This window comes from Triticum dicoccoides, chromosome 6B (genome assembly GCF_002162155.2).
Source record: "Triticum dicoccoides isolate Atlit2015 ecotype Zavitan chromosome 6B, WEW_v2.0, whole genome shotgun sequence".
Classification (NCBI taxonomy): Eukaryota; Viridiplantae; Streptophyta; class Magnoliopsida; order Poales; family Poaceae; genus Triticum; species Triticum dicoccoides.
Window position 1 is genome coordinate 107,246,906 of NC_041391.1, and position 18,445 is coordinate 107,265,350.

General features: G+C 44.4%; 2 protein-coding genes and 1 long non-coding RNA gene across 7 annotated transcripts in view; 2 read left to right on the plus strand and 1 right to left on the minus strand.

Annotated features, from left to right (window-relative positions):
• LOC119320859 overlaps positions 1-18,445 on the minus strand; it is a 31,091-nt gene that overhangs the window by 6,236 nt on the left and 6,410 nt on the right. Inside the window, exon 3 of the mRNA XM_037594781.1 lies at positions 6,551-6,624. Coding sequence (XP_037450678.1) covers positions 6,551-6,624 — 74 coding nt within the window. The remainder of the gene's footprint in view (positions 1-6,550; positions 6,625-18,445) is intronic.
• Positions 7,441-11,928, plus strand: LOC119322475. 4 transcript variants are annotated; one of them, XR_005155637.1, is made up of 6 exons: positions 7,441-7,843; positions 8,037-8,149; positions 8,235-8,357; positions 9,064-9,176; positions 9,711-10,001; positions 11,291-11,928. It is a non-coding gene; the product is annotated as an uncharacterized LOC119322475 (long non-coding RNA). The 4 variants fall into 4 exon arrangements; XR_005155636.1 differs by lacking the exon at positions 11,291-11,928 and having other exon boundaries at positions 9,711-9,770; positions 9,872-10,364; XR_005155638.1 differs by lacking the exon at positions 11,291-11,928 and having other exon boundaries at positions 9,685-10,366.
• Positions 13,899-17,388, plus strand: LOC119322474. Of its 2 annotated transcripts, XR_005155634.1 has the most exons (3): positions 13,899-14,449; positions 15,838-16,011; positions 16,102-17,388. XR_005155634.1 is itself a non-coding variant. In XM_037595964.1 (2 exons), the coding sequence occupies exons 1-2, from the start codon at positions 14,078-14,080 to the stop codon at positions 15,913-15,915; spliced, it is 450 nt and encodes a 149-aa protein (XP_037451861.1). In that variant the 5' UTR covers positions 13,899-14,077; the 3' UTR covers positions 15,916-16,057. The 2 variants fall into 2 exon arrangements, 1 of the variants encoding a protein (XP_037451861.1); XM_037595964.1 differs by lacking the exon at positions 16,102-17,388 and having other exon boundaries at positions 15,838-16,057.

Below are 18,445 nucleotides of genomic sequence, written 5' to 3' on the forward strand. Positions count from 1 at the left end.
ACGACGTCGGGGTGCGGCGGCGCGGGACGCGGGCGGCGATGACGGGGCAGCGCGGGACGCGGGCGGCGATGGGGGCGGGCTCGGCGGCGACGACGATGAGGAGCAGAGGCTCGGGGCAGGGGCGAGAAAGAGATGGGATTTGACGAAAACTGCTAAGTCCAGTATATATAGCAAGAGCATTGGTCCCGGTTGGTGGCTCCAACCGGGACTAATGCCCCCTTTAGTCCCGGTTGGTGCCCCCAACCGGGACCAAAGGCCTCTTTTCAGCAGCCCAAAGGGCGGGAAACGAAGACCTTTGGTCCAGGTTGGTGGCTCCAACCGGGACTAAAGTGGGGGCATTCATCCCGGTTGGAGCGACCAACCAGGACCAAAGAGCGGCATTGGTACCGGTTGGTGCCATGAACCGGTACCAATGGACCCGTGTAACTTCTTTTTTATTTTCTGCAGCTATTTTTTTTGTTGATTCTTCCTGCAGCTGTTTTTTTAGTCTCACCTCGCCAAGCGAGAGGCACTCGCAGTTGTTTATAAGCCCTGAGTGCAGATACGATGACGAAGAAGCTCAATGCTCCTGCACGTTGGTTAGCTTCAAGCCTTGCGGAATACGGTAGACTGCACAGAGCTATGTGCAGTGCAGTTGACACTATTCCAAAAGGCTTGAAGCAAATTAACGAGCATTGCGCCTCTTTTTTATTTTTAATGACTTATTACAACTCAAAAATAAAAAAAAATGTAGCAGAAAAGAAAAAAAACTACATAAAAATCACTCAGAAATAAATAGAACAGAAAATAATTTTGATTAACTTTACTAAAAAAATAGCATAGATCAGATCTGTTCTGACCGTTGCAGCCGGCGATGGTGGTCATCTCTTCCGTCAGAGTGGTCGGCCTGAGGCTGGGTGTTCGAATCTCGGGATCCGTCATCTGGCACCAGCTGCGAGTTGCCGGTGAAAACCGAGCTGACGGCGAGCGATGGCGGCGTTCCATGTCGTTACCATGATGAAGGCATCGTCATGTGACTACCGTTGACCCACTCGTATTGCTCCGGGGAAACCCTAGGATCTGGTGTTCCAGACCGAACGATGGCGGCACTGCGATGTTGTTTCTCTCTTGGGAGCATTGTTTTGTGGAGCAGCGCTGGAAGTCAGAGGAAGGAGGTGGAGCGGCTTTGTCTTGCACGGAGCTTCGGTGGAGCTGTCAAGTCATGCCTGGCCGACAGGTGCTATGCTTGGTCATGCCTGGTCGGAGGTGCTACGCATGACAGATCCACCAAGGGCTTCAAGCTGTGTCGGCTGGTGGTTCTTGGCAGCATGGCGCTGAGGTGTATCAGTGGCGACCGTGACGTGTTCAGCTGTTTGCGCGGGACTAAAGATGAGCATTCGTCCCGGTTGGTCCAACCAACCAGGACCAAAGAGCGGCATTGGTACCGGTTGGTGCCATGAACCGGTACCAATGGACCCGTGTAACTACTTTTTTATTTTCTGCAGCTATTTTTTGTTGATTCTTCCTGCAGCTATTTTTTTAGTCCCACCTCGCCAAGCGAGAGGCACTCGCAGCTGTTTATAAGCCCTGAGTGCAGAGACGATGACGAAGAGGCTCAATGCTCCTGCACGTTGGTTAGCTTCAAGCCTTGAGGAATACGGTAGACTGCACAGAGCTATGTGCAGTGCAGTTGACACTATTCCGAAAGGCTTGAAGCAAATTAACGAACATTGCGCCTCTTTTTTATTTTTAATGACTTATTACAACTCAGAAATAAAAAGAAAAAAAAATAAATGTAGCAGAAAAAAAATATATAAAAAACCACTCAGAAATAAATAGAAGAAAAAATAATTTTGATTAACTCAGAAATAAAAAACAAAAGAATAAATATAACAGAAAAGAAAAAAAATATAGAAAACTACTCAGAAATGAATAGAAGCAAAAAATAGTTGTGATTAACTGTACTAAAAAAGGAGCATATATGCTTATTTTTAATGGCTCATTACAACTCAGAAATAAAAAGAAAAAAAATAAATATAGCAGAAAAAGAAAAAAGACTATATAAAAAACTACTCAGAAATGAATAGAAGCAAAAAATAGTTGTGATTAAATGTACTAAAAAAGGAGCATATATGCTTATTTTTAATGGCTTATTACAACTCAGAAATAAAAAGAAAAAAATAAATATAGCAAAAAAAGAAAAAAAAACTATATAAAAAACTACTCAGAAATGAGCAGAGATGCGCTTATAGAGGAAATTCAACTTAAATTCATAACGAATTTCAAGAGAAATCCGTATGAATTTATGCTAAATTCCCTATATAAGGGCATCTATTTTCATTTTCAGAGGAGCTCAATAAGGTAGAGAGGGAGGGGCTTATAAACAGGTCCGATTCCCCTTCGGTTGGCGAGGTGGGACTAAACTCTGGTCGCAACGGGGACCAACCCTTTAGTCCCGGTTGACGGCTCAAACCGGGACTAATGGTCAGCCCATTGGTCCCGGTTCAAGCCACCAACCGGGACCAATGGTGTTGGGCCAGAAGCGAGGCCCATTGGTCCCGGTTCGTCCCACCAACCAGGACCAATAGGTCCAGACGAACCGGGACCAATGGCCCACGTGGCCCGGCCGGCCCCCGGGGCTCACGAACCGGGTCCGATGCCCCCATTGGTCCCGGTTCTGGATTGAACCGGGACTAATGGGCTGGACCGGCCTAGACCATTGACCCCTTTTCTACTAGTGGACAGCAGTAGCAGTAATACTCTGCCATCGACACACGACTTCTACCCTCAGGAACTGGGAGGTCACTTGTGATATCTATAGAGTGTGATAAGTCTATGTCTCTGTGAGGTATGCCGAGCTGAAATCCTCGTCGACCATACGGGAATAATAAAGGGTACTGCAACGGCATGAAAGCAGGATGGAGGCTAGACACATGGTGTAGTCCTTTTTCCATACTATCAACAATAACATCGCGTTTATAATTTTCCACACCAAAATCACCAATAATTAGTCCAGCAAGTTCATTGCACGCAGGGAGGTTATATTGCACTGAGTCATTTTTTTCCGCACCAACTATTCTAATAGCAATTGTTTCCTTGCCTTGGTTTTGAAGTCGATCTCTAGCCATTCTAAATGTTTGTACAAGAGGATTAAACTCATCAAGCATCTTCATCAAACCATCAGCTACGTCTCTGTCAATACCACTATCTTTTTCACTATCTTCGTTCATCACGGCATTAATTCGATTTGAGACCTCATTTTGTGTGTCATGAATATACAGCTCGACAAATTTTGGAGTTGCACCTCTATTTGGCAGAAGTGATCCAATACGGTGATATACCTGACCATAAATTTTAAATACATATGGACCACCACCTTCGTTAATATGTCTATCAATATCTGCTCCCATGGAGGTGAAAGCAAAAAGGGAATTGTATTGTCTGATTTTATCCAAGAATTGCTTAGAACGTGAATCACCATCAAACCTAAGTAGTTCTGACAGAAAAGGTGGTGGGTTTTTGAAAGCAGGCATTGACACTTTACCGCCCTTGCATCATAGATTATATATGATACGGCGCTCAGGCACACACGTTTCTTTTTTACATCTCTCGCGGAACCAAAACACAGCGCCACAGAACTGGCATGTGTACTCAGGCGCTCCCAGATATGTCCTCTTTTTATACGATGCTGTAGAGAGAATGCATTAGATGTTTACAGAAAGTGTCTAAGCTATATGACCTTGACTACAAAAATACCTTTTAAAAACTCTGTGTAATCAGAAGAAAACAGAGAGCGTGTGGTAGATGTAATCTGGTAGGGGTAACCTTCAAACAAACGAAATAACTAATTTAGCATAGTTTGATAATGACCTAGGTGTTCTTTTTACAGTTGATCACAAGGCGACACAAGCAGGGCAGACCTGATCGACGCCAGATACGCATTTTTCTCTTTTGCATTCGCTGACGGCGCCTTAACTGGCTGTATGTATCTGAGACAACCGGGAAGAAACCACCTCCTATGGCGTAATATATGTTAAAAGGGCACTACCATAATAGTCTTGAATTAGAATGTTGATGATCCGTACCCATAAATGCACCATTAGCACCAGAGGATGATGATCCGGGTACAGAATTCAAGGCGCCTAAACAAGTGATTTGGACATAAGTTCACATCGCAGAGAACGTAATACCCTAAGGACAAGAATAACCTATGATCATGTCAAACCGTAGCGCACTTTGGAACAGTGCAAGGCGTGCTGCCACTCTCTTACGGTGTCGAGAAACAGTTCGACTACCTGCAGCAGCACGATCGAAATCAGGATCAATGGAATTCATGTTCCCTGTTTTTGTATGCGTATAAATATCACATCCGATGGAAGAAAAATAAGTGCGAGTAAGCACACACAATCGAAATACAAGTAACTCAACCCAGATAAAACGAGTGGCAACCGTACCTTACTGCAGAGTCGATATGCCCAGCAGATCAAATAACAAGGTAAACTTGATTATCAACTGATCACGCCAAATCCTGAGAAAAGATATTGTAACGTAAGTGATTAAAACCAAGCAACTTATGAGAAGCACATACCATATTCAGCAACAATGATCTAAGCTCACAGTGTAACTATGATAAGTAAGATTCTACATTACATTCAGTATCAGTTAGTTCATTATTCAATACCTAGTACAACAGTAAGAGTATTATGGACGTAGCAAACATGATATTGCAAATTGTCCTTCAAGATGAAATTCAAAATTTTATAGAATGACCTCGATATCCAGTCTTAACCTGTATAAAATATCTGATGACAAGGCTTTTAGGGTACATATTATTATCAGATTATTTGCTCTTGCTGAAAATCTCTAAGAACAAAAGTCTTAATCTTTATATAATATCCAATGACAATGATATAGTCATGAAGAAGAGTGGCTTTCAGGGTACATATTATGATCAAATTATTTGCTCTTTATTATTTTCTGCGACATCGAGAATCATGAAAAAGAGTGATGACAATTATATGCACAGGTAAGTATATATGTCATCAACCGGGAAGGCAAAATGTAAATCAGTTAGTACTCTATGTAAGGCAAAATGGTTAGAGCACAGTACAATCAGGAAGGCAAAATAGAAAAGAAATAGTAAGATAGATTAATATATAATGGATGTATTGATGACGAAGATATTCATGTATCTGATACAGTAAGCGAAAGTGAATCTTAATGTGCATTTAGCACATTCGGAACGCAATCGATTCATGATCTGCTGTAGCACTTCTAAAACGGGGAACTTATTTGTTGTTTCTTTGCAGATAATTGTATTTTAAATGGCACAAACAAGCTCAGTTCTTGTTTGAAAGTGCACATCACAGTAGAATTGATTGGAAATCCACCTTCTTTTATATTTGTTTACGCAGGGAGTGCATAACAATTAAAAATTCTCCATGCTTTTGCAATAAACTAAATGCGCCTGCTCTACAGTAGACTGACTTGCATATAGCATAGTCAGTCTATGCAATTTTCCAAGTACACCTAAAATCTTCTATTTATACATTCATATCATAACAGAGTATCCACAAAACGAACCAACAATGCTATGCTAATTCTTAATCATGTAGGAAGGTCCTACAAGCTTCAGACTACACAAGTTTGAAAAAAAAAACTATATAACAATTTTAGTTTCCCTATGATTTTGGCTATTCCAAATTATAATAAATAAAATATCTTGCAAAACCGACCACCCAGGTCAGTGTGTGCAATTCTAAGTACATCTAAATTATGCCCAATAGGCAAACATAGTCAGGTAACCTTAAATTTACATTTCACTCAACAGAACACCATGTTTGCAATGGGCAATAGTTCTCACTTTCTCTAATGCAGCTCAGTCAACACCAGTCTATACACATGTTGATTCTGTAAAAAATTCAGAATGCAATCCCATAAAGACAAGCTTTCTGTCAAAATTTCAGAACGCATGATCATATTGTCAAAAAATTCAAAAAACAAGACACCTTTATGCGGGCAGACATATAACAATCTTGCTCAAAATTTCTAAGAAGAGAAATAAGAACCATCCGAACCGTGCTTGGAGCGTTATACAAGAAAATCTACAGTACACTGGTATTTGTTGTTTCTCTGTAGATAACTGAATTTTAACCGTCAGCAACAAGTTCAGTTAAGTTCATTTCCTATTAAAGCATACATCACAGCTCAATTTATTTCAAATTCATCTTTATACAGCGACACATAACATTCTCTCTCAGAATCTGCAGGAACAAAAAGAAGAACGAACTGAACAATCTGGCTTGAAATCTCATACAAGAAAAGTCACAGTAAACTGGTATTTGTTGTTTCTTTGCACATAACTGAATTTCAAACGGCACAAACAAGTTCACTTAGGTTGATCTCGTTTTAAAGTGTATAACACAGCAGAATTGATATCAAATTTATGTTTGTACACAACAATTCTCATCAGAATATCTAAGAAGAAGAAGAAGGATGAACTTGCTTCAAATCTCATACAAGAAAAAGCACAATAAACTGAAGCGGCAAGGAAAAGCGTTGAAAATCGAACCTGAAGAGAAAGATGATCCTTTGAGCACATGAAACAGCAAGGCAAATCTGACGACGAACCGATTAGTGCGATTTCTGAAATAAGAAGAACATTTAACGTCTCACAGTGAAGGGACATAAGATCAAACAGTTCATGAGCATGAATGGAGTCACACAGGCACGAACCAAAAATCGACACACGAACATCCATGGACACGCATCAGTAGAACACAAAAGAGGATAAACCAAATCCCATCGGCTCTTAGAAAGTTAGAAGCAGCAAACAATAGATCCATGGCACACACGCACTCATTAAACCCATTAACAGTCGCACCAATGGTGCATCCTCACGTCGTCCACGTTGGCAGCACGTGTACTGTTTGCCTTGGCCAATGGGAGCGGTGGATTGTGTCCAGGTAAGCGCCTGTCTTTGTGACAGAGGAAGCGACGGGCGAGTGGTCTGCAAGTGGTCTCAGGTTTATTAGGGCATGTACAATGCATAGCCTCAAGGTGATGCCTCGCATGCCATGTAGGATCGGATATGACGTAAAGTAGGTTCGAATAGGGAAGCGGGATCCTCTTCAGGAGGCGGGTGCTTGAAGAGAAAAAACGTGGTCCAGTGACAAAAGCTGAAAAGGTTGGAGCGGAAAGTATAGATGCATGTGTACTAGAGTCTTTATTTTTTATTTTTTAATGAGGCCCACTAATGATAGCTTACATTGGAGAGAAAAAATTAATGTAGGTGCTTCAAATTACTTTTTGTCATGGGACATATGTATCCATATGCCACCATTGTACATGCCCTTAGCGGGCCTGCCGTCAGTGGCGTAAGCTGTCCTGTGGGGTGAAAAACGACCTGGGTAAATTCGCCTCCACTGCTTTTCCTCCACAACCGCCGCAGGCAATCTCCCCTTATCCTCCTCGCTCTCGCCGCGCCGCTCCACTCATCCGCTCTCCCTCATTTCTGTGCGAGAACGGCGGCTGACTGATTTGCGGTAGCGCTGGCGGCCTCAAGTAGGGCTATGAGGAGGAAGGAAGACGATTGAAGATCCATGAGGAGCACGAGGCGGGGAGCCAAAATAGATTGGCGCCAGGGCGTGAGGACCACCCCGTCATCACGGCGAGCAAGCCGGCATCCCGTTCGTGTTTCTGACGCGGTTTGGCATCATGGTGGCGCAGACGAAGGCCTTCTTCGACTCCAGGCCGGCCGCAGCCACGACGTCGACGACATCCAGATCAAGCTCGTCAGCTCCGGCATCTGGATCGACCGCTGCTCCGGTGCTCCGGCCAGAGCACCGACATCACCGTATCCAAGGTTATTTCCCTTTTCTGTTGTTTGTCCCTCCCAAGAGCCTCACGCGCTTGGCTTCTCTTAACAAACCTCGCTGGTTACATTGAAAAACTGTGATGTGCTGATGATAAACAGTGGTGCGTATGTATTTGGTCTCTTTCCTTTCCATATGCATGGTTGTTCATACTGATTTGTTTTTTCCGCTTTCTATTTGAAGTTATGGCTCATGTTGCTGTGTATTTGGCTGCTGGTCATCGCCACTACCTCAGCAAAGTCACTGGCGACCAAGTGGTTCACACTATCTCCAAAGCTTTTGAAGCAGCGTACATGGTATAGTTGTCTCTGAACATATACCACCCTACATTCAAATGAAGAACGAAGAGTGTCCAAAAGATTCTGAACCTTGATTTTGCAGTTACATGAATCTGGGGCTGACTGAGGGAGATCAAAATGGTCGATGGCGACATGAGGTTGTATGCCTGCAGCGCATGTGTCAGTTAGTGATGGTTAATCAAGATCGAGCAAAGGCTAGGTTCAGGTAGAGAAATTGATCTTTACCATGCCGTATTAGTTCATCTATAAGTTGTTGTAGTACTCCAAGCCCTTCCAATTGATTCATCTTCCATCTACACTGTCAGCAGGACGTTGAGTACCATTAATTTTCAGAGATGCAATACTGTACTGGACATTGTGCTTTCTCATCAATTTAAAATAATTAAAAGGCACGTGACATGTGTTTTAGTTTCTAATAGAAACACAAAATATGTCTATTTCACTTTCTAGACAAATTTTTGTGATTGTGTGTGCGCGTTGCACACTTATGGCATGACCGTTAATGGAAATGCACAAAGCAAATGCATTATGACCCGATGTTCTAATTTATAGGAACATGTATAAATTGTGAGTTGCTTTTGGTTTGATCAACATTGTTTCTTTGTATGCTTACATGGTTACCGATTTAGTTATCAGGCAAAATTTCTTGTGTTTTATGCCTTCATGTTTTCTCATTCAAACTTTAATGATGGTTGAGAAATTCCTGGTAAACTTGGTTAACAATAAGGATACAATCGGCTACACTTAGTTTGCTTTTCTATTGCTGGGTAACCTTCTTATGCCATCATTTCTGACTATTTTTATGCTGCAAGTATCTGGTCCAGAGCCAGTGGAGACAAGCAACATCATCATGCTGCTATATCTTAGTGGTCTTTATTTCACAATAGTGATCTGCTTCTTATATGTTCTAGGTGTCGCTGTCGTGACCTGCTTGGCATTACTCTGGTATAAGTTACGCAGTGGTAACCTTCCTTCTTTTGATGGTTGTCGACACACATCTTCAGTCACACATACACCATACGAGGTATTGATTAACCTATTCTCTCATTTTTATCATCATTGCCATAACTTTTACAGGCTTCTCATCAAAGTTCTTGCCTCTGAGCCCACTATCTGCCATGATGTACTGATCTGCTCATTTTACATTATGTGTTTGTTTGTTTGTCTGTTTGTGTGAACTTTCAGTTTTCCAGAAGTTTTTGTTATAGCATGCCACTTCTATCTTTGGATATACTATAAGCTGAACTCAAGTAGAAGTAGTATTTTCCAATTATCTATTTGCAATTAAATTATTTTGTTATTTTAGGAGGGGTGTTAGTTCATTGATTTAATGACTTCTTTTAGCAGTCAAAACAGCAGGAGAGACTCCCACTGTTATATTTTATAATTTTTAGAAATAACTACATAGTGTCTGTATGCCCACCAATTGGTGGAAGAAAGGGCCTTACAAATAAAACAAGGTCTGGTATTAAAAAAATACAAGGATAAGCAAGACTACAAATAGAAATCTAAGCTTGAAGTGATGTGATCAGGTTTTAAAGGAGTTCTTGATTTCCAGTTTTGGCCCTGAACTTTAGAATCTCCATGTCTGAAGTTAGTCCTCATCCAATTGAGCAATGTAAGTGCCACCCCCTCGAAGTGACATTTGTTTCTTTGCTTCCATATGTTTCTTGATTTTCATTGATTTAATGACTTGTACCTTTGTTGGCTACTTTTTAGATGCAGAGCCTCTGGTACGTGCAGCCGCGCTCCGTCGCCGCCACCTGCTACTTCAAGTCCGCCAACGGCCTCGCCAGAAACTTGGTCGTATCCACAGCCGGACTCAATCTCTGCCTCGCCCTCCTTGCCGGTATATATGCATCTTGTTCAGTCTGTTCGTTGTACAACTTGTAGTCTCCTCAATCCAGAAGTAGGAGTTCACAAAAAAATTGCTTATCTGAATCACTCATAATTCAGTTCCGTTTTCTTGGGGTAAATTCAAAGATCCATTGCCAAAAGTGTGAATATGGGTGTAGATATGCTCTATCTTTTGAACTCCTAAACTATTGCCTATACATGGCTATTATTGCTATCTATGGATGTTCACTTTGGTATTCATCAGGAACCAGCTAACATAGGAGTTCCAGTAATTCCCTGGATGCAATAGGATGAACTTTCATTTTAAGTGATGGTCCTATAGTATAAATTTCAAAGATCCACCTCAGCTGCTGCTGTTATGGATTTATAAATTTTAATCATTACAGTATTGTATGAAGGGGAGCCTTGGCGCAGTGGTAAAGCTGCTGCCTTGTGACCATGAGGTCATGGGTTCAAGTCCTGGAAACAACCTCTTACAGAAATGTAGGGAAAGGCTGCGTACTATAGACCCAAAGTGGTCGGACCCTTCCCTGGACCCTGCGGTTGCCCTTTTACAGTATTGTGGTGAACACAATAGTCTATTTGATTTCGATGAATAAATGTGCCAGGCAGATCCCCATTCTTCAGCAGAGCTTATATAACATTCAGATTGTCTATTAGATTAGTTTCTCACTACACTTTGTTTCATTTTTTTATAAAGTGTAAATGCAAGGAATATACTGTTGTACTTACTAATAATTCATCTATGAATTAGGAGGTAGGTCCTGCATGTTGATTGTGCTTCAAGGCACAATGGTTTGTAGCTTACAAAATTAGTGTTTGTATAGGTTGTGCATCTTAGGAGCAAAGTTTGATTCATAGGTAGCTGAAGAAGCGAACATTTTTTGTTCTTTGTCATTTGCAGCTTTCCTTCCAAATACTGATATGTATTCAGTATTGTGGTGAACACAATAGTCTATTTGATTTCGATGAATAAATGTGCCAGGCAGATCCCCATTCTTCAGCAGAGCTTATATAACATTCAGATTGTCTATTAGATTAGTTTCTCACTACACTTTGTTTCATTTTTTTATAAAGTGTAAATGCAAGGAATATACTGTTGTACTTACTAATAATTCATCTATGAATTAGGAGGTAGGTCCTGCATGTTGATTGTGCTTCAAGGCACAATGGTTTGTAGCTTACAAAATTAGTGTTTGTATAGGTTGTGCATCTTAGGAGCAAAGTTTGATTCATAGGTAGCTGAAGAAGCGAACATTTTTTGTTCTTTGTCATTTGCAGCTTTCCTTCCAAATACTGATATGTATTCAGTCTTGCTATGTGATGCGTTGGGAGAATATGATGCGGGGAGGGGACACAACACTCCACTTCAATTCCTGTTGTTCACATCACGTTGTCGCCGAGCTTCAGCTGGTTCTATTGTGCATGCTTCTTTCTATTTGGAATGCATCATTCTTAAAAAATTTTACGTTAGCTCTTTTTTCCAATTAATAACATTACAAGGTTATCAACTCTTTCTTGGTGAGGAACGTTGTTGCGCAGGACAGGAGAAAGCTTGAGAGCCTGCTGCCCAATCTCGCCAAGGCGATGAGATGTAGGCTTGCTCTCCACTGCTTTGCTGGTTGCTGCACTTCCAAGGGCTCAGACGCTCAGTCAGCACCTCCTCGCTGACGACCCATTCGTCGCCAAGCTCATCTTGGAGTGGTTCGTCGGGTCATCACTAATGTCTTCTCTATTTTGAGAAGCTGCAGTTTCATCGCCTCTAGACAGGCCGTTGGCGACCGCCACTGCCACTTATACATATACACATATATACACTCAATGTAGTGTGTGCTTCTTAGGGCATCTCCAGCCGTTTGCCTCGGAGGCATTTTTCTCGCCTCCTGGGGGGCTGCCGGCGAGAATTTTTGCCTGGGTGTCAAAAAGTTTCCACTCGTTGTCTCCCTCACCCCCTCATCTGTCTCTTCTCTGCTCGGCCATGGAGGTGGAGGTGGCATGGCGTGCCCAAGTCCGCTGCCCCGCCGTCGCGTTCGACGCCGCCCCGGCCAGGCGGCCACGCAGAGGCGGGCGCGAGCTCCGCCCCGGCCATGGGCGCGGGCGAGCTCCGCCACGCATAGGCGGGCGCGGGGCGCGGCGAGCTTCGCGTCTGCTCTTCTCCGTGCGTCCGCCCTCGAGCGCGGCTCCGCCCCGCTCTGCCGCGCCGCACCGATCCGGCCGTTCCCGCTCGCGCGCTGCTCCGCCCCGCGCATAGCCCCGCCGCGCCGGAGAGGTCACACAACGCCGCGCGAGGAGCAGCCAGGCACCGCGCCGGTCGCGTGCTCGCGCGCCTCCGGCGCCGAGCCGCCCGAGCGGAGCACCTCGACGAGCACCGGCACGGCGCCCGAGCGGAGCACCTCGACGAGCGTCGTCCGGCCCCGCCTATGCCATGAGGATGGAGCCCAGGAGGCAGAGCGACGGCCGGAGACTAGGCCATGGTTCGGGGAGGCGGCGCGGCGGCCGGAGACTAGGCCGTGGTTCGGGGAAGCGGCGAACGCCGGCGAAGTGCGGGGCGGGGAGCACCGGGTGCCCGGCGAGCGACGCGGCCACCTCCCGGTTCGGCAGCACCACCCCGACGACGCCCGCGCGGCCTCAGACCACGCCTGGCCACGGAGGCGACGCTGTGCTGCGGGCGGGAGCTGCGGCCGGGCGCGGAGGCGACGGGAGCGGCCGGGCGGGAGCTGCGGAGAGAGAGAAGAGTGGACGGGGAGAGGGGAGGTGGGGGCGGAGAAAGCGACGGGGGAGAGAGAGATGTGGAGACAGAGGCCGACGTGTGGGGCTTTCGCATGCAAAAGTAGCGCCGGCGTCCCAGCTGACCCCCAGCTTTGTGGGTTTCTCTTGCCAGCGCCGGCCGTAGTTTTTGCTAATACCGGCGAAAAACGAGCCCGTGAAGGCGTGACTGGGACCGTTTTTTACTACCGGCGTCCAAAAAATGCCTTGGGGAGGCTTCCTGGGGGGCCGGCTGGAGATGCCCTTAAGCCTGTCGGAGCCGTTAACTCTGCCTTACCCTGTGAGGAACTGTGCCTCTGCATTTGGATGGTATGTGCGGCATGTATGCCTTGATCAAAGCTGCGTCCCCTTCCTTTTGAACTAGCATATGTGCTACACAGCCGATTGTTACTTCTCCAAATTTAAGCCGCTTTCAGCTCCAAGGAGGATTACTACTCTAATGGATTTGGCCAGTTTCAAAGTAACTGATTACTCCCTCCTTCTGGGTTTATTAGGCCCAAAGACAAGATTGGCAGAACCAAGGTAACCAGTAAATGGATGCGTTATTTTAGGCATTAACCCTGCAGTAGATAGTTGATGCTTCGTTTTTGCACGTTAATTATTGCTGGCGCATGCATGCAGCGACTTTCCCAGCAGTCCCTGCCAATGACGCTAATGCATGCATGCTCACGCACGGGGATGGATGCATGCGTGGCGCAGATTCCAGAGTTTAGCCTCTCTTAATCAGGAATCAGCAGTTAATTTGAGGAGAAAAGGTCTGTGATTTTCAAAGCAGGTCTAATAAAACCGGACGGGATACTTTTGCTCACGGGCCCAATAAACCCGGACGGAGGGAGTAACAAGGTTCTCGGTTATACATGCATGTGTGGCAGCAAGTAGAGAAAAAGCAGCCGAAGGGGCGCTTGCAACCCTGGCACCGCAGAGGGTTCGTTCAGGCAGCGCGCCCATGGCACGCCCCAGTCACTAGTTAAACCCTTTAAGAGTCGCGCAAAGAGCGACCGCTCGCGCGTGCCACGTCTCACAGGTACGACAAAGAAAAAGAAACTAATTGCTTTGTATCGCTAGAAAGATAAAAAGAAAAGAGGAGTGACTGGTCGGGTGCGTTCCCTTCCTCACGAAGCAACCTCCCCTCTTCTTTCCTCGTTTCCTCTTCTCCGGGCGGACCTAGGGTTGTCGCCGCTGCCGCCGCCGCCGCCGTCCGCACATCCCAGGCTCCCAGCTCCCCCGGCGCCCGCTCCTCCATCGAGAGGACAGGAACATGATGGCGGCGGCTGGTGGAGAGGGGGCGTCCGGGTCAATGAGATGTTGCGGTGCGAGGTGAATCGGCGGCAAGCCCGGCGCCAGCGCTACGCGCCGCCTCTCCGACTCCTCACTCCGTCCTCGTCCACGGTGGCCGCCGCCGCCCTCACCTGCGCTCGTGCCCTCTTCATCTCCGGCCGCGAGCTCCACCTCGTCCAGCCTCATCTCCCCAGATCTTCTTGGTTTTGGTCCGGGAGCATACGGGTGCGGATCAAAGCGTTGATGGACAGGTTCGTGAAGGAGCTGCAGAAGGCGCTGGACGCGCACATCCAGGATTGCATCATGAAGGAGCGGGAGATGCCAGCTACATCAGGAGCGCAAACGCGAGGTCGCCGAGAGGGAGGCCGTTTGGAAGGCCGAGCTCTCCCGCCGCGAGTTAGTAATCGAAACCCGTCCATGTCTTACTGCCGTCTCCTTTTCTGTCAGATGGATTCATCTGCATGTTTATACCCTGGTGTTGATTCATTTGATGGTGTCGATGGCATGATGCCTTCAGTAAGGGATCAGTTGCTGAATTCTGGTGCATTCCAAAGTATATATATTAAATTTACATTTCCACTACCAGTAAACCATGTTGTCGTGAATCTCTGATGTGTAGAGTTGACAGAGAAGATTCAGTGTTGTGATGGTCACACTCTCCTTGAATACTGTTTGTGCTGCACGGTCCTACTCCTTCTGGTGAAAGCATTTTTAGACCTTCAATGAGTTCTTCACTTTTTCTTTTAGCAGTGCTGAGATTTAGTGGGTTTAACTGATATCTGAAAAATGATCTTGATATAGTGAGTTTAACTGGTATTTGAAAAGTTTGAAGGGTTGACGGCTTGAGGCACAACATGCATTTTCTTGCTGTGGTACAACCTGGGCTCAAAACATCATTTTTTGTCTAATGCTTCAATTAAACCTCTTTTTTTAGTCTACTCTCTTAACCTCATTTCTTTAAACTCTCTTTTGAAATAGTTTCGAACTAATGATTCAAGAAAATTTTAAAACCTATTGCACTTGTTCAGTCCATAGATCAAACTTCACAAAACATAGACCAGAGACTAATCAACTCATAAGTTGCATGCTATCCCGCCTCCCCTCCCCTCGAGACCGCTCGCCACACAGCCTAATCGTCGGCCCTAACCCGGAAGGATTCCGCCCACTATTTTCTTTTCTGTAAAACGTTTGGCATCTGTGTTTTATAATTCCAGTGCCCAGCGGGTTCAATTTAAGGTACTCTTTAGATCTGAAGTTTGTACTGGAGTTGCTGTTGGTTCATTCATATTCGTTCAGTACTGCCTCTGAATTTTGGTTCTGCAAGTCTTTAGACCTCTTATCTTTGCTATAACTAGATTATAGGAGAATTTTCTGAAAAAATAGATAGAGAGGGTGTATATCTGATCCAGCAAGTTGCAGGATGATGCTGAGAGTTTTCAAACACCATTAGGTTATTAGCAATCCTTTGTCAATATTTGCCATTGTTGGATATTCACAGAAATTCAGGAACGTATGTTGTCAAAAGATTTTAAACCCTTGGTCATCGGGTTGTGATCATATTATCCTTTGTTATCCGACTGGAGCTATTGTTGAATATTATTGACGAGTGTTTTGCTATTTTGGATTGTCTTCCAATATTTGTTGTTTGAGCTGTTGTGCTTGTTAGTGGAATAATATCTAGAATTATGCTGATTGGGGGTGCATCCAGAGAATTGTATTCTAAAAGACTAAACACCTGGAAATTAGTATTGATGGAGACCATTTAATATTTAATATCTCTGTAGGGAGGTTGCTCTGAGGAGAACAGAATGGAGTTGCACCAGCCAAAATGCTCAATTGGACACATGCTTCCAAACGTGTAAACAATAGTTATATGACCCTCGGTCGGTATCACGATCGTGAATCCTCTCCTGGCCGCTATTTCAATTTTTTTTTACAAAAGTCTTCGAACCTTTTTGGTAGGTGAATTTTGGAGTGAAACTCAATAAATATCTTGTTCTTTTAGCTATGTACTCAGTTGTATCAACTGATGATTCTTCCCCATTCAGTGAGAAGGATGATTACGAGGTCGTCCGGAAAGTAGGGAGTGGGAAATACAGTGAAGTCATAAGAGCGTTTAAATCACTAAGGTAGTGATCTAAACACTTATATTTCTTTACAGCAGGTAGTAGTCGCCGGCTCACAAACACAAAGTAATGCGACTTACTTACTCATCTGCTTCTTACTCCAAACTATTGGGACTCACTAAAGAATTTGCAGCGGCAACATATATGGTGATATCCAACGAAGCTTGTTTGGCTGTCTGTTCTCGATTAATGCAGAGGTCCGAAGCCGAACTCATTCATGGTTCTATCTTTTAGATACATGACAGAGAATCAACAAATTCACTTCGATCTGTCTGATGCAGAGTGTACTGAAAGTTACTTTTGACTGGTAGACTGTTGAATATATGTGCAAATACATATTTATATTGTGTATTTTATTGCTTAATATAGTAAGAACCAGATATTGTTACTGTCTTTTTTTTTGCGGGGGCGATATTGTTACTGTCTGCCCACTAAGATCTCTAAACCACACCTTGTTGATGCATGTGAAGTTACATGTGTTATATCTTCTTACTTGCATGCTTGTTGGTTGTGTCAGCAAGCTTTATTCAACTTCTTTGAAATGTCATAGGATAATTGCCATGATTTAGCTTTAGATTCCCACATGTTTCTTGATCCGAGAGTATGCTCATGTGGTAGTTAATTATTTGGTTCCATGACAAGGAATATGGAGATCAAGTTGCACACTATCAAGAAGGCTTCTCCAGAGGTATTCTACAAGTTATCAGAATAGATCCTCTTCATTCCCTGTACCTTGCAGCATCTCCATCTAAGGCCGGAGTTCTGCACCTACCTACCTATTGGTGTAATAAATTCCAACTATGGAACTAAGCATCAATTTATGTCCTACACATAGTGTTGGCAGTGTGTCATTAGTGCTTATGTTAATTGTTGGGTAGATGTTCAGTACTGCCTCTGTATTTTGGTTCTGCAAGTCTTTAGACCTCTTATCTTTGCTATATGACTAGATTCAAGGAGAATTTTCTAAAAAATTAGATAGAGTGGGTATATATCTGATACACAGGATGACGCTGACAGTTTTCAAACACCAGTAGGTTATTAGCAATCCTTTGTCTAGGGTACAAATTTCGCCACTGGCAAGTCTGACCGTTTTTCCTTTTCTTTTCCTTCCAACTGATGTCTGTTGTAATAAAAGATACTACACATTATGGATTTGTGTGAAAGTGAGTTGTTGCTTTTCTCCCTGTTGTTTACCCCAACAAGGGTGAGGCTGGGGAAAACACATGTCTTTCTCTGCATTTTTAGTTAATGTGTTAACTTTTTTATTTGCAACTTAGATTGTCTGATGCATTTCGTCTCTATACAATTAATAAGATCTTCCTCGTCTTCCTTCCTCTCCTTCTCCACCTCTTAATTTCCAAGTGATTTCAGTATGGTGTTACTTTTAGGTAGGGCTGGGCGTTCGGTTAGACCGAACCATTCGGTTCAGTTTTATCGGTTAATAAAAAATTCGGTTTTCTAACTTTGTTGACCGATCGGTTTCTTAGCAAAACAGTAACCGATGATTTCGGTCCACCGGTATTTCGGGTCAGGTCTCGGTTCAACCGAACAAAGCTACAACAAAGCGCGACAATAGGAATCTGTGGAGAGTTCCGTCTAAATTTGAGCAGCCCCTCACCAATCGAACAAGAAAGGAAACAAATCAGATGCAAGAGCATCGCGCGTAGCAGTCAATTTCTTGAGAACGTGAACACATCGAAAGTAATCAAGAAACAATCCCAACATGATGGTAAAATGAAGAAGATTCAGTGCAAGCGGAAGCGCTGGTGGACGAGGAAGAAGCAGGGAACGGATAACGCCACTGCTGGGCTGCCGCTGCTGGCCGGGGAAAAGAGCATGCGAGTCCGCAGCCGCCGCTGGCCGGAGTAGCAGATAGCACGGCGGCTATGTTTTTTTCTTTCAAGGGGAACGCTGGCGGCTAGGTTAAAGCATCGAGTGGATATACGTAGTATTTTATGGGGGGATCGAGTGGATGGATATAGATGCTGGTTACTCGATGTTGCGTGCTTATCCATCACGTGAGATCTTGGGCCTAAATTGGGCCAAGGGCCATGGAGTTAGGCAATTAGGTGGGCTGTTTCTCAGATTTTGGACTGCATACACATGCACGTACGACATATTCGGTTGTTTCGGGTGACCGAGGGTCATGACCGAATTTACCGAAACTACTTCGGTTTTCCACAAGCTTTGACCGAAGTAACAACCGAACTTCTCGGTTTCGGTCAGTTCGGTCTCGGTCTCGGTTTTTACGGTTCGGTACTTCGGT